At 63.0% G+C, this 22,184-nt stretch overlaps 1 protein-coding gene across 1 annotated transcript in view; it reads right to left on the bottom strand.

Moving 5' to 3' along the window:
* Positions 1-1,314: 1,314 nt before the first annotated feature.
* ADGRA1 (adhesion G protein-coupled receptor A1) overlaps positions 1,315-22,184 on the bottom strand; it is a 33,855-nt gene continuing 12,985 nt past the window's right edge. The window contains exons 5-7 of the mRNA XM_043597951.1: positions 18,480-18,601; positions 4,395-4,493; positions 1,315-3,872 (exon numbers count right to left, since the gene is read on the bottom strand). Coding sequence (XP_043453886.1) covers positions 2,669-3,872; positions 4,395-4,493; positions 18,480-18,601 — 1,425 coding nt within the window. The 3' untranslated portion in view covers positions 1,315-2,668. The remainder of the gene's footprint in view (positions 3,873-4,394; positions 4,494-18,479; positions 18,602-22,184) is intronic.

Raw genomic sequence — 22,184 nt, 5'->3', positions numbered from 1 at the left:
GAGCCTGGCCCCTCTCGGGAGGCCCCCACCCAAGAAACTGCTCCTGGGTGCCTGAGCTCACACCCTCGAGCTGATCCTCGTCCCAAGGTGGGTCCCTGAGGCTCAGGGCTACCCTTGACCATCCTGTAGAGTCCCAGCCAGGCAGACAGGGCGTGGGGCGATGGGGTGAGGGGCAGGGCTGCTGAGCCTGGAGCCCTGACCCAGCCGGCGTCCAGAGGTGGCTCAGCAGGCCTCTCGGGAGAGTCAGAGGGCTGGGGGGGGGGGGGTTGCCCTTCATCTAACTGCCATTGTGCCTGTGCTCTCCAGACCTGGAGCACCAGCTATGCCCGGAGGAGGGCCGAGCCTCGAACCGGGCCTCCCAGGGTCCCGCAGGGGCAGCCGACCAAGGTTGCAGCAGACGCTGTCTGGAGAGCAGCGGCAGATGCCCAGCCTGGCCCTGGCCGCCAGCTGCCTCGGCTCGAACGGCGGCAGGGATGCGGTCCAGATGTGTCCGGCTTCCAGAGGCTTCGCTGATGGGGAGAGCCTGGCGTCCCTCTACCCCGGGGGAGTGAGATGCACCCCCACGTGGCGTCGCTGTGTGTCTCACATGCTCTCCGGGAAGGGCAGGCACACGTCTCACACACACGCATGTGCATAAGTGCACGCGTGCATGCTCAGACAACACACACCCAACTCTCACAACCCACACACGTGTACATGTGGACGCATGCACATGCACAAATGCACACACAGACAGCACACGCCCGACTCTCACAACCTGCACACGTGTACACGTGCACACACACACGCTCAAAGGCACACACAGACAGCACGCACCCGACTCTCACAACCCACACACGTATGCACATACACACTCATGCACAAAGGACGGAGGTGACATACCACGAGACCAGAGATGTTGGATCTGGTTCCGACCTCCCGTCCCGCATCCTTCTGGAAGTGTGTTCCATGTGGGGTGTCTGTGCTGCGGTGAGCTGTGGATTTATGCTCTGAGAACATTACATGCGGATGGGATATGTCACAACACTGTCCCAAGTGGACTCAGGAGGCCGAATCAATACTGAAACACACGAGGTTTAATGTTTAGTGTTGAATTTCTTTGGTTTGAATGCGGAGCTGCTGGGGCTGCTGGGGGCGGAAAGGACCACGGTGGGTGCCTCCAGAGGGCCGGGGTGTCCAGGGAGGACAGCCTGTCTGGGCTCCCCGGCCCTGGCTGGGTCCCGGCGCAGACGCGGGAGCCACGCACTGAGGCGGGCCCGCCCCCTCGCGGATGAGAGACGGACGCGGATGCTATTAACCAGCCTCACAAAGGCAAACAGTGCAAAATACTGTATTTCGTGTGAGGTTCTGCATCTACAGCGTGTACACAGCACAGCGTCGGGCCTCTGGCTCCTATCGGCTACAGAAGCAGGCGAGCAGGCTGGACAGAGACAGAAACTGCCCGGCGGTCATCTGGTTGCCCATCTGGTTGACCTGTGAGGACACGCGGGGTTTGTGGCTGGTCCAGGACATTGTCAGGTTTGCAAGGATCCTGGGAAGCAAGGCTCCTTGTGCTCAGATACTGAGCGTTGCTGGCCCTGGGGACCCCCGACACGCCCCCTCGCCTCCCGGCGTGCGTTAGGAGGGCCTGCTCCTGGTGAAGCACCCCTGCCCAGACAGCGGGGCACACGGAGGAGGCACGGTGATGACGGCTATGCAGTGGGACCCGGTGCTCGGATGTCTGGGCGACGTGAACTCTGTGTGCACGGTGTGTGGTATGCGTGTACGTGCGTGTGCACATGTGCGCGTATGTGTGCCGCAGAAAGGCCGTGCACAATCTCACACACGTGTTCCTCAGAATGTTCCCTTGCCCGGGGGACGGGCCCCTTACTGCACACAAGGCTCACCAAAACTGAGTCCGGGCTTGTGCCCAGGTGCTCATGGAAACGTTATGGCCCCTTCTTTTCGGGGCAGGGAACGTTATGGCCCCAAATGCCCTCGTTGGGGCGGGGTACGGTCCCAACAGTGGCTGGCTTTGACGGTCGAGTCTGCTGAAGGACACTGGGGCGTTTCGGAAGGCGCGGGGCCCCTCGAAGGCCCCAGCCGGTGCCCTGGAGAACAGTGGCAGCCCCCCCCCCCCCGCCCCGGTTCCCACACGCTCCCGGATTGTGGTGACAAGCCCCGGCGTCCATGACGCTCTCGGGCCTGTGGGGGCCGCAGGTAGGACAGGTGCTGAGCAGAGGCGCCGACGTGGCCTTCTGCCTCAGACGGCGGCTGGCGGAGAGGCTGGTGGTGACGGCCCAGGTCCAGAGCACCCCGTACCGGGCAGTAGCAGGCCCACCTGCGCCTTGGAACAAAGCTCGACGAAACACACACCGGCCACTGGAAGACGTGGGTGGCACGTCTTCTGCCGTGGCCAGGCCGGTGGGGCAGATGGGGCACACGCCAGGCGCCGAGGGTGATTCCCCTGACGGAACCCCTGCTCTGTTCCCGGGCCGGCCCGGACACTGGGCACGGGGGTCGGAAAGCCAGTGACTGAGACACGGACGGCCCGTCTGACCTCAGGGCCGGTGGACGCGAAGGTGGCCCACGGCGTCTTCCCGCGTGGGTCCTTCGCAGAGAAGGGGGCGGTGGGGGGCGACGCCCCCCGGCCTCACGTGGCGGGACCCTGCTGGTCCGCCAGGGGCTGCTACACGGTGGTCTCGTTCTTCCACGGCCCTGTCCGGATGTTGCCCGTGCCGTCCGCGCTGAAGGACAGGACTTCACACATGTCTCCCTGGAGCAGCCCGTTCTGGCCGGGCCCGCCGAAGGGCAGGGACTGCGTCCTCCGGAGCATCTCGAAGTGGGCCGGGCCGTGGGCCGCCGCCCTGGCTGGCCTCCGCGGGCAGCCGTAGAGCGCCGTGTCGCTGCCCTCGGGCTGGCTGACCAGGGCGAAGGGGTCGCCCTGGGCGCAGCAGGCCAGCGCGTGTGCCCCCACCGGGCCCTCCAGCGAGCTGGGGGCGCTGTCCGTGCGCGAGCTGAGGGGGCTGCCGTCCGGGCTGGACGGGACGTGGTAGGCGCACTCCTGCGTTGCGGCCCCCGGGTGGCGGCCGAAGTAGGGGGGCTTAGTTCTGCCCTGGAGGCAGCCGTGCAGGTGCGGGTCGTGCCCGAAGGGGTCCTCCTCGTGCACGTGGACGTGGGCCGCGTCCTCCGTCGGCCGCTCACCGTGCATCTTGGCGCAGCACGGCGTGGCCGGTGACAGGCAGCTGACGTGGCCCCGGGCCGCCTGCAGGTTGGTCATTTTGCAGTGGCCGGCGGGGGGGGGGCCAAAGCCCCGCGGTTTGCCCGGACGCGGCGAGTCCCGCCGGCAGGCCACGGGTCCCAGCGCGTCCCCGTTGGTGTCGAGCGTGGGGCGGGCGCCGAGCGTGGCGATGCCGCGGGAGGGGCGGCAGGCCCACCAGCACTGCCACACGTCGTCTCTCTTGGCACAGTGGTGGATGAGCACGAAGAGCCCCAGCGTCACGCAGAAGGCGCCGTACAGGCAGCTGAAGATCATGTCCAGGAAGTGGCCCTGGGACACGGCCAGCGCCCCGAAGGTCCAGGTGGCCGTGAACAGGAACAGCGTGAAGGCGGCGGCCCGCAGCTGGGCCTTGAGTGAGTGCTCGTTCTGCAGCAGCGAGGCGGCCAGGGCGTCGCAGGCGGGCGGCGTGCCGGGCGGAGCCCCGGGGCTGTGGCCGGCCTCGCGCACTGCCAGTCGCCGCTGCTCCTCCGCCCGCGGCCTGAGCTCGTACCTGCGCTCTGGGTGGCGCCGCAGCTGGACGTAGGTGCCCAGGAAGTACACGCAGGTGACCAGCGCGATGAAGGCCGCCGGCCCGTAGAACGCGCCCAGGCTGGGCTCCCAGGCCATCCAGCAGCTGCGGGAGGAGAGGGCTCAGTGAGTCGTGGCGTTGGGGCCAAGTGCCCGGCGGCCCCGCGGTCCCTGCCTCCCAGAGCTCACGGGGAGACTTTCTCTGCAGCGCGTGAGGCCTCTCGCATGGCAGGGACGCAGACTCGGCCGTGCCCGCCACCCTGCTGGCACCCAGACCGCCTGCAGTCGGGGTTGTGGGGGGCCCGCGCCCACCTCTCTTCGGTGACGCCTTCTCTCCCTGCCCCGGAAGGCCTCGGACCCACTGCCGGAGCCCCAAGGGAGCAGGGCCGACCTTCTGGGGGCACGACCGGAAGGGCCCGAGTGCCGGGTGCCGCGCCTGACCCGTCCACGCTCTGAGCTGGCCCCGGAGATGTGGCCCTCAGTGTCCGGGAGGGGTCTGCTGGCGGGCGGGGGGGACATGTGGGGGGGCAGGCGGTGGTCCTGCTGGGCACCCCCCACAGCGCGGTGCTCCGGGCTTGGGGGGGTGCGGGGGGGTTGGGGCGTCCTCCACTGACGGGGAGATACTCACTAGGGCCCGTCCTCATCCTCTGTCCCATAGTTCCTGATGTTCGTGGCGGCCGTGACCCCGCAGATGATGAAGGGCACCCCTCCGCTGATGAGGTAGAACCTACAAGAGGAGAGAAACCCGCTCATGGCCTGAGAAACCGCCTGAGCCCCCCAAGGACGACCTTGTTGTCCTAGCTCTCCTCCCGAAAAGGAGGGGCCCCATGTCCTTGACAAACACCCACCCAACAGGGGAGCCCCCACCAGAGCCGGCCTCGCTCCTCCTCCTCCCTCCTTCATCTCCCTCCTTCTCTCCTCCCCCTTCCTCCTCTCCCTCCTCTGTCCTCCTCCTCCCCTCCCAGCATCTCCCCTCCTCCTGTCCCTTCCCCTTCCCCTGTCCCTCCCCCACTCACATCTTTGTGCACTGCCTGGCAGCCTGGCTTCTCAGTTCCTTGGGGGGGAGTTCTGACCTGTGACCCCCACTCCCCTCAGGTCAGGGACCCATCTGGGGGGAAGTCGACCCCCATTCTGGGCCTGGCCTGGCCTTTTTGCCAGCGGGGCCTCAGCCAGTGGCTCCGTCTGAGGACCTTCTCGTGCCCGGTGCAGTGAGCTGGCTCCTGGGAACGTGAGGAGCGGCCAAGCACACCGGCCACGAGCGCCTGGCCACCGAGTGCACCATAGGGGCCACGGTGACAAAGGCGCCAGCTCACGGTGACCACAGGGAGCGGGCGCCACCCTCCTGGAGGAGGGGGATGACCTAGGTCCCAGGACTGTGGGTGGGAGCAGGGTGACCTGGGGACTCTGTGCCTCCCAGAGTTCTCTATGCAGAGAACACGTCCTTCAGAACGAGGACAAATACGGACATTTTCTGACAAAAATAAAACTGAGTGAATTTGTTGCCAGCTGACCTTCAAGAAATGCTGAGTGACGTCCTTCAGGCTAAAGGGCTATTACACCAGATGGAAACTCAAAAGAATGGAGGACACCAGAAATGCTAAATGTTGGGGCAAATAGAAAAGATCTTCCTTCTTCTTGATTAAAAAAATATATGATTGCTTAAAGAAAGATTCTAATACTGCCTAGGGGAGTCGATAATCCATGTCGAGTAGCAGATGCCGTGTCTTTAGCACCGAGATGGCGGGGGGCACAGCCTCACGGGCGGGATCTCTGTATACCTTTCACATGGACGCGTACGCCTGTCAGACCCAAGACAGTGCGGAGAGCTGGTGCGCATCAATCCCCGCGGCAATCCGAAACATTGATAAGGAAAAGTTAATAGATAAATTAAAATGAAATGTAAAACATTAACAGAAATAATCCGAAAGAAGAAAATAGGACAGGAAAAGAGGAAGAGAAGGAAAAAAAAAGAAGCAGAAGCAGAAGATAGGTGGTGGAATGGAGACCTGACTCGGCCCAGCGTTCCGGGACGGAACGCCCCAGCTCATGCAGAGGTGGGCCGGGCAGGTGCGCCACGGCATGCTGAGACCGCCCTGTCCGTGGCGGGAGCACCTTCCGTGCGGAGTTGCAGGGCCTCTGGACGTTGATGGAGACGGGGGCCCGGGAAGGCCGTGGCAGCCACCCCGATACCAGGGAAGAAGGGCTTCGAGGGGAAGAGTTGAAGAGGCCCGCGTTACGGCGATGTCGGCGTGGCTCACGGGAAGACACTGTGAGCGCACACGTGTGCGGCCCAAGAAAAGATTCAAAATATGGGAGGCAAAAAGGGACACAAGTACAGGGAAAGACGGACAACTCCAAAACCACGGCTGGCGATGGAAACTCCCCTCTCTTGGCAGTTGCTGGGGCAGCTGGGCGAGAAATCGGTAGAGAAATAGGAGATCTGAACGATGGTATGAGTCGATTCCCCACAAATGCTCTTCCTGGACCATCGCACCCGGTGACTGACGACGCTCGTTCGTGCCCCGTACCCGCGGTCTGCTCGCCGTGGCGGATGACGTGCGCACCACGAAACAAACCTCGATCGGGTCAAGAGGGTTGTGATCATCCAGAGCATGTGGCCTGACTTCCATGAAGTCCTATTAACAATTAATAGCAGTGAGGAAACTAGGGCAACCACAAGTACCCGGAGGTGAAGCCGCACACCTCTAAGTGACTCATGGGTCTAAAAAGACGTCATGAGGGAATCTGGAAAGCGTCTTAAACACGATGAGAAAGGAAACAGCATATTTTTGGGATGCAGGGCTCAGAGGAACATTCATAGTAGCAAACGCTTCTGTGGGAAAAACAGGGAGGCCTGACATTCACTACCCAGGGCTCCACTCGACGAGGCAGGAAAGGAAGAGGGCAGGGTAAACTGAGTCGCCAGAATGAAGGAGACGACATGGAGGAGAGCAGACAGCAAGCGATAGTGAAAAACAGCAAGCCGAGCGTCGATTTCCGCACAAAATCGACAACCCTGTGCCCGCCTGGCCGGGCTGACAGGAAGTGGGGCCACAGAGAACCAGACTCCCGTGGGGCGGGGACGGCGATTTGTAAACAGCCGTGGCCATTACTTCAGCAGCTTAGATGAAGTGGCCAAATTCCTCGAAAAAAATATAAATCAGCCAGATCGAAACAAGAATGAGGAAATCAGAATACTCTGTATCTGGTAAACTGGTTGGCTCCAACATTCACAAAGGTCTAGCCGAGGAGATTCCAGGCCCCTCGAGCGTCAGCAGTGAGTGTGGTCACGCGTCTAAGGAAGAGATGACACCGATCCATCTGCTACAGGCTTTTCCAGAAAATAAAGAAGGGTCACCTCCTGACTCAGTTTACAGGGCAGCAGAAGCCGGTAGGAACAGCAGACAGATGCACGAGAAGAGAGTGAATTGCCCTCAGTGTCCCCCTGAACAGACACAAGCCCCTCTAACAGTGTATCAGCAAACGGAATCGAGGACTTTATGCACAGGATAGAATATCTCAAGTAAGTTTATCGCAGAAATGCAAAGCGTGTTCTTCATAACATCGACGTGGTTCGTCGTGGAGCACAGTAGGGACATACGATTGGCTCGTAGATGCAGTAACAACACCTGACAGAATTTAATACACGTTCATCATGAAAAACCTCAGCAAGCTCGGCCCGGACGGAGTCTCCTGGGTCTGCCGAGCGGCACGTAAGGCAGGGGCTCCGAGTGCCTCTCCCGGGCCTGCAAGCAGACGGCCCAGGGGCCCGAGCGACGCGGGTGGAGGCGGAGATACCCCGTGAGGTCCGGCGCGGCACAAAAGGCGGGGCAGTGAGCCAAACTCGGCAGGGCTGCGAGGGAAATGTCCCCGACTGCTGTCGGTGGCTGCAGGAAAATGCCGCTGGTGAGCGTGTGGTTGGGGACCTGGCCTGGGGTCCAGAGCCTACATTTAGCACGGAGAAAGGCGCCGGCCTGGGCTGCGTCCACGGCCTGCTGGGACGCGTGACGTCATGTGACCCCGCCTGCCATGCCTGGCTGCGGCAGCTCTGCTCCCAGGGCTGACCAGGCTCGAGAGCCCCTTGGAACCTGCAGAAAGTCACCGTCCCCCGAGCCGTGCCTCCACCCTCCACGGAGACACAGATCCTGGGGTTCCGGCCAGGAGGTCCCCTTTAATGCACGAGGAAGCGCGTGAGGTGACGTGGGAGCGCCGAGACGGGAGCAGCGTGGCGCTCGCCCTGCTCCAGCGGCAGTAGCAGCCCCCAGCGGGTCGCTCTGTGTCCTGGGAAGACAAAGGGGCCGCATTGCTAAGCTGCACCCACGTGGGTGGCTTGCCTTGGACAGCCCCCTGTGGTCCCCCCAGGCCAGTGTGGCCCCCTCGACTCCTGTCCAGCTCCAGTGGCCACAGACCATTCCCAGGGGACCCCTGGCTCAGGGGGACTGCGTCCTCCAAGCCCTCCTGCCTCACACATCCCGCAGGGTGATACAGCCCCCACTGCCTCCGGCCGGGCCCCTCAGGCTGGCGGGCGCCTCGTCCTCGGCTGGGGCTCTCCCTGCCTCTGCCCGGGCGGCTCCAGCCCCAAGTCGCCAGACCACAGGACCGCCGGGGAGCTGGGCTCCTGGTGCCGGACCGGCTGTGTGGGCGGAGGGTGCCGGTGGCCCCTCGGGTGCCCCACCTGGGATGGCCGTTCTCACGGCGGCTGTGGGCAGCCAGCGGCGTGGGCGTGCGGGACACATGTGGGGCCCTGGCCGTCCCCGAGGTGGGCTGCCCTGTACCAGCCTCAGCTCGCCCGGTGGCCGGGGACCCTTTGGGCCTGGTCACCAGTGCCCTCCAGCCACACCCACCCCATAAGGCTTGAAGCCCAGTCTTGGGCGTCCCATCCGGCATTGTCGCTGACCGGCCAGCTCTGGTGGCACTGAAACCCCTGTTCACTGTAGGACATCCCCTGATGTGACCCCAGGAGACACTGGCATGTTTAAGACCAGCCACGTCTCTGCTCTCTGTGTCCCCACACGGACCACACAGGGCAAGTCAGCTGGGATTCTGGGAGCTCATGTGGCTCCCAGGGACCAGACCTGTCTCCTCCTCTAGGGGGACGTTTTTAGAACGAAGGGTGAAGCTGACCCTTCGTGGGACCCCAGCTGCCACCCCGAGGCACCACGATGGACCCTGAGAGGCCCTTGGACACGCACAGGGCCCAGGGATGCAGGCACCTGGGGAGGAGGGTGGAGGGGGGCCCTTGCCCGACTGGCCTGGGCTCCCCCAGAAGCACGGGGACAGTGTCCCACTGAAGGGCAGATTGGGGAGCCCAGTGGTGGCCCGAACCAAGGACACTCGGCCCAGGGTGAAGTGTCACGCGGGGTCAGTGGAGTGGGGCACGTGATGTGCACGTCCAGGTATGTGAAGTCTGTCCCTGCCGCGGGCTAACGTTGGCCCTCAGAACGGGGTTGTGCCGCCTGCACGGTAAAGAGATTAGGGTTAGGGACAGATACAGGGACAGGGATGGTCCGGGTGACCCGGCTGGCCTGACATCATCACAGAGGTCCTCGTAAAGGGAGGTCGAGGTCAGACAGGAGGGAAGACGCTGCATGGCTGGCTGTGAGTCAGAGGAAGACCCCCGACGAGCGTGGCGCTTCCAGAAGAGGCAAGACCACGTGTGTCCCCTGGAGCCTCAGAGGAGCCACCTGCCCTCACCTGGATGCGGCCCAGGACACCGGTTCCGGGTTTCTGACCACCAGGACGGTAATGAAATAGCGTGCTGTTTTAAGTCACGTCAGGAGCAGAATGAGAGTACGGTCCCCAGCCACACACACCTCTCCAATGCCACCACCGCCACATGGGTCCCCAGCCACACACACAGCTCTGATGTCACCACCTTGCCATGTAGGTTCCCAGCCACACTCTGCTCTGATGTCACCACCGCACCACGTGGGTCAGGAGGGGGAATTACAGAGCTGGATGCGAAGGTGGGTTGGGGAGGATCAGGCTCGTTGAAGCGCAAACACGCTTCTAGCTGCTGTGAGCGGGAAAAGCTATTTGCGATAAACGCGGCCACAGGCTCATGTGAGGCGCATACAAGGAACTCCTCTAATTCACCGAGAAAAGACAGACGGCCCGACGGAAAATGAGAAAGGGGCTAGAACAGGCAGTGCACGGAGAGAAAGCCCAGTGCCCACAGGGAGCAGGTCACAGCTGGGGCAGGGGACAGAGTGAGTCGAGGGCAGGCGGGCAGCGGGGGAGCCTGTGCGGGCGAGATCTCAGGGCCAGCGGGGGCGTCCGGGCTGCAGGAAGGGGCGGCTGAGCTGAGCCCTGGGCCCGAGCCCAGCTCAGTCGGCGAGACGGCAACGTGGACGTCACGTGGACGGTGCAGTGGAGGAACCAGGTAGAAACAACATAAAGCGAGCGAGTCCCTGTATATACACAGTTCAGAGTCCCTGCAGACAAAACTGGAGTTTGAGGACTCACACTTGGCTGGGGAAGCCATAGAAAGAGACAGAAGTCAAGAGCCAGGACGGGGCTGTGGGCTGCAAGTGGGCACAACCCTGGAGGCATCTGGCAGGGGAAGCTTCCGTTTCTTCCCCTGAAGGCACGTGACAAGTTTCGTAAGCTCGCACACATGTTTTTGGCATTTTTTGGTGTAAATGTTCTACTAAAACAAGACAAACACTCCAGAAAGGAGCAGGTGTCTCCCGGAGCCGTGGCCCGGGCAGAGCGAGCGCGGCTCCCACGTGGGCACCTGACTCACCTGCGGCCGATGGGAACCAGGGCTGAAGCAGGAACGAACCAGCTCCCGGGACACGGCAGAAGTCCAGGCAGCGGGCACGGGCTTTTAATGAAAGGGCAAACCCGGGAGTTCTGGAGGTAGAGACCAGAGAATGATCCGGAAGCCTGTGTCAGGGTCGGCCGAGGTCAGCAGGTGTGGCTGCGGCACAGTCCGACCCCTTCCGCGATCCCATCCGTGGCTCACTCCCTCTCTGCGACCAAAGCAGCGCTTGTCAGTGGTGGCCCCGGGCCCAGCCACCTGGGGCAGGGGGCAGGGGGCATGGGGGCCGCGTTGATCTGCGGCCGGCTCCCTGGGGTGGTGCCTGTGCTGGGGGTCCAGGGGTCCACAGGGTCCACAGGGTCCACAGGGTCGCTGTCCACAGGTGTCTGTCTGCTTCTCAGAGGACGGGCAGCCGTGGACGCTGGGGAGCAGGGCCTCCGTGGTGGTGTCCCTCTTTGTGAGGGCCCAGGAGGATGTGTCTCCGGTGCCACACATCCCGCCACTCACCAGCATCTATTGTCAGCGATGCTTTGCCAGACATGAACTTTCCCGCCACCAGCCCTGCTGAGCCGGCCTTGATGCTATAAACGGGCCGTTTGAGGACTCCCTCTGTGCGCGTGTGCGTCCAGCGAGCCTCGCAGCCTCCGGAGCTGCGGGAAAACCTGACCTTAGAACCCGGGCACCTGCCTCCACCCGTGAGCGATGTCGGACGGCGTCTCGGGGGCCACAGGAGAGACCGGGCACGGCAGACAGTTTCCCTGCAGCCCCCAGCCCCCAATTTCAGAGCCAGCAGGGGACACGTGATGGGGTCCCAACAGCCGGACGGGGGCAGTGAGCCCACCTCACCCTCCTGGACAGTTCTGTCCACTGGCCAGCCGTACTTGAGAGCTTCTCCCCCACCCGCCCCAGCACAGCCAGAGGCACTGCCATTGGGCGTGACAGTCACCAGCCTGCAGGTGAGTTGCAGGGACAGGAGAATATTTGGGATTCTCGGTGGGGTCCTGGCTGCCAGGCCCTCCTGGGTTCTGAAGGAGGAGACAGGCAGCAGAAGGAACGGGTTGGGGGATGGATGGGCTGGGGGTGGGCTGCAGCCTTGGGGAGGCGGCCCAGGCGGGGAGCCCGAGGCCCTGGGAGCCCGCTCGGACGCCCCCGGACACGAGGAGCCCTTTGGTGGACGCGAGGAGCCCTTTGGTGCTCGGCTTGGCGGCCGTTACACCCTCGTGGCCTCTCTTCTGGGCGTCTTCCCTGCACGCCCCTCAGTGCCTTTCCTTGGCGGCTTTTAGTGCATTTCCTCCCTGGATGTGTAACGAGTCTTCATGGAGGAGGCTGAGCGCTAAGTACATCCCACAGGCCCTGCTGGGACGGAGCCCAAAGGGCCCAGGCATCCGGCTGAGTCCAGAGTTGGGGCCCGGCTTCTGCAGACTCCGAGCCCTTGGACGCTTCTCTCTCTTCTGGAGTGCGTCCCATAGCCTGCCGCCGACCACCAGGTGGACCCTGCCCGAGGGGACGTTCACGCAGGCCAGGGAGGCGAGGGGGCGGGAGGGGCACGGGAGCGTGGTCTCCGGCCCGCAGGCTGGTGCGGCCTCGCTCAGTCACAGAAAGAGGCCCAGGACCCCTCGGGGGGCTGACCGCTTGGGCCTTCTGGACCCGACTAAACCACCCCCACGAGAGGCACCTCCTCTCCCGAAGAGCGTCCCCCAGGACTGCCTGGCCCTGGGGCCACCCTGCGGCACTCAGGGAGGACAGCACCCTCGATGTGCCAGGGGAGTTCGTCCAGGCCACGCGTGGGCACGAGGAGACGCAGCCCGAGTGAGCTCGAGGACCACGCGTATGCCGTGGGCAGGTGTGGGGGCTGCGGGACCCGGTCCCAGGCGCAGCCCCGACCCGGGATCCATCTGAGAGACACCCATCTCCGGGTCCGGTTAGCACTCCGTGCCACCAGATCGATGGTTTCGGAGGAGACCACAGAGCACTTACACACTTGTCTGAGTGTGCTGCTGGTAAAGCCACCGTGCGCTTGGAGATGCGCGGCACAGTCACCCACGGCTTGCGCCGGCCGAGGGCGAGTGGCGGCGACAGCCACATGGGTTTGGTGCCTGGAGGGGGGCTGTTGACGAGACCCCGGGGCTCACGCAGAGACCCAGAGTGATGTCTGTGCCGAGCACAGGGCACAATGTGTGTGCACACGGCTCTGCCTGGGGTCCCATCCAGAAATGTGCCCTGACATGTAGCGTGAGGCCGGGACGCTCCAAGATTCCGCGTAGAAACACCACAGTGCCGCCTGCCGGGACTCGCCCTGGTGGTGCCAGCCCCAGGGGCGCGTGGCCACTTCTGCCTGAGAAGTGGTCCTGACTTCCGAAGCTCGGCCTGTGAAGCAGGACCTCTGCCCCCCGGTGTGGCATCGTGGGGTCACCGGGGGCCACGGGCATCAGCCGGGGTGGGTCCGGCTCGGTTCGCCGATGGCCTTGGAGCCCCTGCCCCCATGCAGGACAGCCTCCCACCTGGGCCCTGCACGGGCTTCCTGGGGGCTCCTGCGGCCGCGCCAAAGGGGCGGAGAAGCCGAGAGCAAGTGCCGATCCGTGCCGTCTCTCAGCATACACACGTGCCGTCTCTCACCATCCCCCCACCGGGCCGGGCGGTCCCGTTCGGCACCAGCTGCATGTTGGGTGAACGGGCCAGCTAGCGCCTTTCACCACAGGGCTCGCGGCGTCTAGAGCGTGAGTGCCTGGGTTTTAGTGCAGCTTTCTTCAGGTAGAAACACTACCGGCAGGCTTTAAATAATAGTGACCTACCTTGGTGCACTGTATCAGGCCAGGAGAGGCTGCAGAATTAGGCCATAATCACAGGCAGCTAAATTGGGAACTGGCCCCGAGGATCTCGAAAATCACAGCAGGGAGGCCGGCTTCATTAGGAGACACCTCCCCCGGCCAGCTTCAAGGGGCTGAACGGGTGTGTCCCCAGGCCCACACAGCAAAGCCCCACCCCCAGGTGATGGCCTGGGAGGTGGGTGCGCTGTGAGAGCGGAGCCCTCATGGACAAGGTCAGACCCCAGACAGCCCCCTGCCCCTTCTGCCTGTGAAGCAAGAAGTCTGCTCCCACTGGAACCGAGTGTGCTGGCCCCCGACCCCAGGCGTCCAGCCTCCAGACTGTGAGACACATTTCTGCTGTTTATAAGCCTCCAGTCGGTGGCATTGTGTCAAGGCAGCCAGCGCGGATGGAGACCTAACAGAAGGTGTGGAAGCCTTGAGAAGGTCTGTCTCCTGAGAGACCTTGCTGAAGGGGGCTGAGTAGCGCCGTTGGGGGCGCCACGGCTGCGGCCAGCACAGCACTGCTGCCCAGGGCGTGCACTGCTCTCCCCGCCACGCTCCAGCGTGCTCAGGGCTGACGCTGCTCCCGCAGAGCCGCTGTGCAAGAAGCGGGGGGCTGTTGTCCTTAAATTGTCTGTACCGGCGACCATGGTGGTGAGGTCGTGAGGCCGGCTGGAAAAGCACAGACACGGGAAGAGAAGACATCTGAGTAGCAGTTAAAGGGATCCAAGGCAGTGACGAACGGCCTGCGGCGGTTTGGCCTGGAGCCCTCAGCGCGGCGCGACCTCGCGGACTTGGGAGCCGTTCATGAGTCCTGTTCTCTGTGGAGAAGGCTGGCGCAGAGAACACGCAGCATTGTTCTGGCCTCAGTGTTTCTGGGCCCGTCTGCCTTCTCTTACCACGTGCTCGGACATGAGCAGGGGTCGGCGGGCGTGTCTGGGACACAGGCAGCGCAGTCTGCCCGCGGCAGCCGGGTCCGTAGACTGGGCTGGGGGGCGGGCTGGAGACAGACTGGGGCAGAGTCAGGGACTGGGGACCCCCTGATCTGGGTCGGGGGACAAGGACCATCAGGAGCAGTGATAGCTCTCTGACATGAATGGTGGGATGGGGGACACATGGGGGACATGGGGTGGGGGCTAGTTCCTGGGGACACTCGGGGGACATTAGGTGGGGGTTAGTTCCTGGGGGACACACGGGGGACATCAGGTGGGGTTAGTTCTTGAGGACACACAGGGGACGTGGGGTGGGGTTAGTTCTGGGGGGACACATGGAGACGTCAGGTGGGCTCCTGGAATCTGTCTGACACCCAGCCCTGACCCCACAGAGTAGCTGGCCTCTTGGGGCTGACCCCTCTCACCTCCTGTTGTCCCTCGCATCCCCTCTCCTCAAGGCCGTCGCTTCTCAACACGCACTGCCTAGCACTGGTCTCGCCCTCCTGCGTGGCAAAGCCAGACCCTGGGGCTGGGACCTTGCACCCCAAGCTGAGGCTCTGAGTCTGTCCTATCCCCGAGCCGCACCTCCGAGGCCATGGGACAATACTTCCAGTGAGAAGATTTACCCCTTGGTTCCAGGCAGTGACATTTGGCAAGAGGCACGGAGGCAGCACTGAGGGACAGGGATGGGACTCACACTTAGTGGACAGCCACGCCTGCGGGGACACACCAGAAGGGCCAGCGGTCTGGTGGGTGATGCCTGGGGCCGGCCACGGCCTCAGCCAAGGTGCTCCCCAAAGATGGAAGTACCCACTGGGCCGCAGCCCCACAGTGCCCCCCAACCCCACGCGGAGAAAGCCCACACGGCCAACCTGGCCTCGGGGGTTCAGCCAGCAGGCCGAGCAGCGTAACCTACCCCTCGAGGCTGCCCCACCACACCTACGCCCCGGGGCAGGGATGAGGGTAGGAACGAGGGGCTGTGTGCTCCTGTCTCTGTGATGGGACCTCCCCCTGAGGCCGCCAGCCACCTTGGTCGAGCTGGGATTTCCTTCCCTCAGCCTGCCACTGAAGTGCACAGGTGTCGAGGGGACCCCCCACCCCAAAACCTAACCATATGTGGAAATTAAATAGCACATTTTTATGCAACCAACAGGCCAAAAAAAGGAAAGGAAAAGAAAAAGGAAAAACAATCAGGAAAATCAGACAAAACTTAAAATGAGTGAAAAACCCTGCAGCATGTCCGGACTCATCGGCAGAAATGTCTAACAGACAGACTAAGAGAGAGAGAGGACTAGAATTGTGTGGCCGTTCTGGCCCGAGCAGCTAGGCCAGAAAAGAAGTAAAGGCCGCCAGAACTGGACAGGAAGCAGGAAGCAGCCCCGGAGCGCCCGGGTCGCAGTTGTACAGACATGACGCGACGGGACGGACACATTCAGCCACCCCCCAGGACGGAAGACCGCACGGTATCCGGCTGTGTTTCTACTCGTGAGCTAGAATCAACCCCAAGAGAACATCAAGGAGACAATCCCATTCACAGCAGCACGAAGACGATGCTTAGGGAAAAGTCCTCCGCAGGCGGCCTGAGACGCGTGCGCGGAGAGCCAGAAATGTGGCCAACAGAAATCACGCGGACCCCGATAAAGGGACAGACGTCCTGGGTCACTGCGTGGATGCTGTGAATGTTCACGTGCCACACTTCTTCCATGCCAGGCAGCTTCCTTCAAAACTCCAGTGGCCGTGTGTGCGGAACTGATCCGAATGTTCGTGTGCGGGGGACCCTGAGCAGCCAGACCGATCTTGAAACACAAGATCCATCTGTCCTCTCTGCCCCTGGAACCGGCCCTAACGGGAGGGCGGTGAGCCTGACCCCCGGAGCGGGGGCCTCAGTGGGGACCGTCCCCTCTGCTGAGTGGGGATCACCCCCGGGGCTCAGGCAGGAAGCAGGATCTGGCCTGAGATGCCTTCCACTCCGGAGTCCTGTAAAATTTTATGTGGCTGTGGTTTCCTTGAGATCTCCAAATGGGCTTGGTTTTCCCCAAGGCCGAGCAGAGGGGCCTGTGGAGCAAGCGGGCAGACCCCAGCGCGGGCTCTCAGGCCCCACGGACAGACTCCCCTGCGGCAGACCCCTTGGTGGCATCTCTGGGGCCGACTGGCCGCGGGGCCAACATAAGAAATTAGACAATTGGCCCCTCGTTTCTCAAAAAGCTGTGTGCTCTGAATTCACACAGAAGGTTTGAACCCACAACTATTTTCTTTTTACTTCTCATTGGAAAACTTCAGAGGGAGGACATAGGGGCCCCCGTCTGCAGACCGCAGCACCGGCTCTGGTCGCTGCCCGCGCTGCCCGGGCCTCGCCAAGGGTCAGCAGGACGTGATGCGATGCTCTGCTCAGCATTCAGCATACGGTGTGGCCCAGGGGCCCTTCCCTCCCCAGAAGACTCCAGAACTACATTTGTGCTGACGTGGGCACACACAGGCTACTTTGCAGTGCTGGGCGTGGGGTCAGGGGCCAGACAAAAGGATGCCTCCTGGGGGCCAGCAGGAAGAGCCATCGCTGGTAAGAATGGCCCCGGCTGGTGTTGGGCCTGCAGGGTGAGCGTGGATGGCGAGTCGAGGGGCCTCTGGGAGGAAAAGACTTTGGCCCCCAGCTTCTGGGGTCCCCACCACGAGCCCCAGGCCAGGCGTGGCCCGAATAGGCAGCGGGGGAGGGCGGGCCCTCCGCAGAGCCCAGAGTCAATGTCTCCACCCTCCTGAGTCTGAACCTGACAGAGGTCAGTCCCCTAGGGAGCTGTTGGGATCACATCGCCGTGTCCCCCCGCCCCCCCAGTGTCCAGCTTTTTGCACCAAAGAAGGGGACGTGGGGGAGAGGTGCTGGCGGTTTCTAGGCAACATAACAAAAGGAGTAAGTATCTCAGAGTTATCTGTCTTTGTGACGTGGCCAGTTCAGTGCATAGGCACCGAGCCCAGACCCCTCTAGATCCGGGTGCTCTGAGACCCTCGAGCTCACGGCCCATGGAACCCACGTGCCTCCAGCCTCAGGCCCCCCGAGCCCACAGACCCCCATGACCCCAGGTTCCCTGAGTCCACGGCCCACAGAGAGCAGGCCCACCGAGCCCATAGCGTCACAAGACCCCAGGCCCCTGGAGCCCATGGCCCGTGGAGCACAGGCCCATGAGCCACAGACCTGTCGCTCCTGGAAGCCCCTGGGAGTCTGGCTCAGTCACACGTGTTCTGAGGCTGTCAGAGAGACAAGTGCCAGAATGCTCCGTGGCCTCCATCTCATTCTTCAAAAAGCCAGGCAGCGTTTCAATCAATTATAGGCCAGGAAATTCATTTTGAGAGTGATTTTTAAACCCTGGGGACCTGGGGCCTCCCCGGCAGGAGAAACGAGGCCCTGAAGTCTTGCCTTCTGGCCCCTGCCCGCAGCAGAAGCACCAGCTGCGTGGTCAGGGGTCTGCTAGCTTCCGAAAATCAGACGGTGTCGGAAAACCTCTGGGGGAGGTCACCTTGCTTATTAAACGATGAGGCATTGTTTTATCTGCCTCAAAATGAGTTCTTCTGACGGTTTTTAGGCGCCCAGAAGTACTCCCAGGTGGCCCTTCAAATTTGGACCCGGACAGAGCTCAGCCCGAGGGGCTGGGTGTCCATGGCCCTGGGACCAGGCCACAACCTCCCAGGGACATCCGCTGCCCCTCACGGGGACCACCTGTCCACCCTGAACCTTCCCAGCCTGCCCAAGTAACAGTCCACTGGCTGGAGCAGGGGCCCCTCTCCAGACCCATCTGCCACCAGCCTTGAAAGGCCCAGGCCACGGGGTCACCTTGGGGTCGGCGACCGAGCCACCTGGGTCTCTCCCAGCTAACGAGCAGGTACCCTGGCTCACCGAGGCTTGTGAGTGAACTGTCGCCGAGGCCGGAGCACTGACCCATCACCCAGGGCCGTCTCCGCTGTGGCCGCAGGGGCGCGGAGCTCTCTGGCACAGAGGCGCGCCCAGCCGCCAGGGGGACACATCGGCCAGCAGACCCGCCGATCTGGCTCCAGCTCTACCCCAGCACCCCGACATCCCTCCCGGGCACCCCGCCCTGCCCCCAGCACCCGCCTGGCCCTGGCCACCTGTGCAGACCGGGTTGTCCCCGGACCCTGTTTCCCTTGAGCCGGTGTGCCGAGACCCCCGGAAGTAGACCAGGTGGCCAGGCGCGTGTGCTCGGTACCTGAGCAGGGGCTGCCTGGGGCAGGGCGGGGCCTTCTTGGTCACCTGCTTGTAGATGTTCCTGGCGGTCACCCCGATCCACAGCATGGTGGCCAGCGTGGAGTAGTGCAGCAGGATGCCCACCTGCGGGGAGAAGTCGGTCAGCAGCGCCTCCGAGGGCCGCCCCCCAGCGTGCTGCCCCGGAGACCGTGTGCCCCCCGAGGCCTGGGTCTGAGCCCTCCTGCTCCCTTCGCGTCCTCAGGATTCAGCTTGCTAGTGACAGGGTATGAGCCCCGCAGGAGGGCACGTGGGGGTCTCACTCAGCGCCGATGACCCCTTCACAGGGAGTTTCCCGGGCCTCCAGGACTCTGGAGCTGGTTAGATTTGTGTCCTGAGGAGACATGGGGCCGGGGGCCCCCGGGCCCGCACACACGGTACCTCTAGGGAGGTCCGTGAGAGGCTGGCCCCATAGGTGCCCCTCCGTGCGTGCACAGTGCCCGCCAACGTGCCCATGGTCAGCCTGGCCCAGACACGGGGACCCGAGGGCTCCAGGGAGGACGTCCTCTGGGCTGGGCCCCACACGGGTGCCACCAGTTGAGGGGCGGGCGGCCCTGCAGCAGGGGTCTCCCCACGAGGCTGGTGTCGGGTTGCGTGTGACATAAAGCACCTCCAGGATCAGCCGCTGACGTCTGCTCCCACAGGCGCAGCTGCTGGTTGCTGTGGGAGCTGCTGGCCGAGCTTTTACCCCTCCCCCAGCACTTACTGTGTTAGCTAATCATGCTCCTCTGTCTCCACCTGCTTCTAGAAAACAAGGTTACCTACGAAGCAAGAACCTGACATTTCACGATGACAAGTAAATCATAGCTGTGATCTGAAAGGTGATTCTCTGAATAAAGCTAAGATTGCATTATAATGATTTATTGAATCCGGAATTCAAGTTTCACTTATTAGAAAACCTCAAATAACCAAGGGGAATGGGATGGGTGGGGTGGGAGCCCCGGAGCTGTTTGTGGTTTCAGGGGCCTCCCTGCACACGCCTGGTGAGTGCCGCCTTTTCTGCAGCCTTTTCCACGGCCTTTTCCGCAGCCTGGCCTGGGCCTCCTGTGGGTGCCCGTGTGCCGGACCTCACCCCAGCCTGGGAACCGGGGGGCAGGCACTCTGCACCTGAACCAGGAGGAAGGAAGGGGCGTGTCCGTCTGGCCCTCAACTGAAGGATCGCGGGCTGTTGAGGGGACAGCAGCGTGGCCGTCACCGCAGGTGACTGGAAACAGACGCCGAGTCCACAGAGAAGCCCCAGGGTCAGCAGGGGGTGGGAAGAGCCGGCTACGCTCCCGATGGGCTGCTCTGAGCCTCGCCCGCCGGGGGGTTGCAGCCTCCGCCTCCCAGACGCCACCTTGGGCCGGACACGTGGAGAGGTCATAGGACCCCCCACCTCGGCTCGCGCACCCAGCTGCCGCCAGGACCGGCAGGCTGCCCCACTCTCAGCCCCAACCCGGCGCTGACGCACATCATCATGTGGGGCCACTGGCGGCCGGCCGTTTGTGTTCACGATGTCACTTAGGACTTTAATGAGGTGCCCGGTCATCTTCTTGTTGCCATAGCAACCGTCTGTTCTCCAGCCGACCAAGTTTTGGGCCACAGAGCACAAGTGTGAGCCACACCTGGATAGGGAGGGCTGGCGGGGGTGTCCCGTGTTCAGGTGCCAGGGTGGTCGCCAGCTTGTCCCCTGTCAGCGTGGGGGCAGGCCTGGCTGCCCCCTGGAGGAAAACCACATTTACCATGAATTGGCTTGTGGAGATGTGGAGGCTAAGAAGTCTGAGACCCGTGGCTCGTGGTGGGCAGGCTGGAGGCCCAGGAGACCCGACTGTGTGGCTCCCGCTAAGACCGATGTCCCAGCCTGGACAGGCACAGAGAGTCCCTCCTTCCTCTGTCATCGTCCCCAGGCCCCTGGTGGAGAGGATGAGCCCCATGATGGGGAGGGCACCTGCCTGAGCCAGCCCACCGGTTCCAGCACTGACCGCATCCACACCGCACGGACGCGCCCAGAATGACGTCGGCCAAATGTCGGCCCCGTGATCAGTCAAATGGCCACATTAAAGCTAACTGTCCCGGCTTCTGATGCTGTGGTCTCCCAGCTGTGCCTCGTCAGGCCTGCCTCCTCTCCAGTGGGCAGAGGACAGGGTGTCTATGCTGGGTTACCCTCCATAACAGTAGTGACGCTTCTGTCTTTGTCTGCAAGGCACAGGCCCGACTTAGAGAAATGTCGGGGGAGTCACTTCAAGAATGCCACCTGGAGGGCTCGCTGGGGTTGCAGCCCCGTCCTGTCGCCTGGGCCCCAGCTCTGTCCAGAGAACAGAGGTCACTGTTCTCTCTCGTGCACATGGTGCTCTCTGTCCCTCTTCCCCTGCCGGAAAGCTGGGCAGTGCAGCCAGAGTTAGCAAGGCTCTGCTCGAAATTCACAAACGAATGACCGGAGGTATCACGGCCCCGCTCCCGGGGACACGTAGTCCGGAGGTCAGGGTGGGATCTACTCCGGAGCTCATAGGCTGGCTTCCCCCGACGGGGTTCCTGAGGATGGCCACCACAGGAGAATCAACTGTTTCTCACACTACCGTCATCACCTCTGCAGACCTTGCCTCTCCGGACCCATCCAGACCCGGAGCGCTCCCCGACCTGCCACGCTCCTAGGGTGTCCACCTGGCTAACGAGGCCCCTGGCCTCCAGGAACCCCCATCCAGGCTGGAGCATGGACACAGTTCCCGGGTTTCGGGAGGGGGTGGGCTCCCCAGCGGCACCGAGGAGCCTGGGGGGAGGGGGGGCTGAAGCCGGCTCCTCGCCGCCAGGGACCCGGCACAAGAGCCCTCGTTGGCCGAGCGGGACATTTCACCGCCCTCGGCGGGCTCCGCTCTTCGGCAGGCACCTCCAGGCAGGACACAGATTGGGTTTCCCGGGGTATGTGCTGCGGTTGTCGCCGTGCCTATCCAAAGGCTTAAGGAAGCGTGTCTGCCCCTCAGTGCGGTTTTTAGTTACCTGCTGGCGGCTTTGCTGCTGGGGCTCCAGCGTGGATGGCAGAATCCGGTTCCCGGTGGGGTGCACGGCCTGGACGGGGATTCGCAGGGAACCCAGCCGGATGTCAGGCTGCCTGGGCCCTGGGACGAGGTGCTGTCTGGTGGCCAGTGCCTGGAGCCGGAGCTCAGCCCGATTCTTCCCCGTGCAACCCCTGCTTGAACAGCCTCTCACCCTCCCGCCCCAGGGTGAGTCGCCTGCCATCTGTGCAGGGGACAGGTCATTTTGTGTGCACAGACTGCCATCGAGGTCGCCACCGGTGCACCTGAGTGTCAGATAATTAGGCCTCAGCAGCTTCCACAGCATCAGTAAATGGTTGTAGGATTCACAGCAACAGAGGCTGTAAGGGGAGGGACATGAGAGCCCTGGATGCCAGGCTGAGACCCTCCCACCACGTGGCCCCGGCAGACACACACCACCAATGACAGAACCGGAAGAGGGGAGTCCTTGGTAAGATGGCTCTTCAGTCCATGGGGCAGCCCCCATCTGGCTCCTGCCTGGGCACTGGAGGTCACTGTCCACTTGGAGGTCACTGTCCACTTGGAGGAGACTGTCCACCTGGAGGTCACTGTTCACCTGGAGGTCACTGTCCACCTGGAGGTCACTGTCCACTTGGAGGTCACTGTCCCCTTGGAGGACACTGTCCACCTGGAGGTCACTG

Source organism: Prionailurus bengalensis, chromosome D2, assembly GCF_016509475.1.
Source record: "Prionailurus bengalensis isolate Pbe53 chromosome D2, Fcat_Pben_1.1_paternal_pri, whole genome shotgun sequence".
NCBI lineage: Eukaryota > Metazoa > Chordata > Mammalia > Carnivora > Felidae > Prionailurus > Prionailurus bengalensis.
The sequence above is the reverse complement of the archived record's forward strand: the minus strand, read 5'-3'. Positions and strand labels throughout refer to the sequence as shown.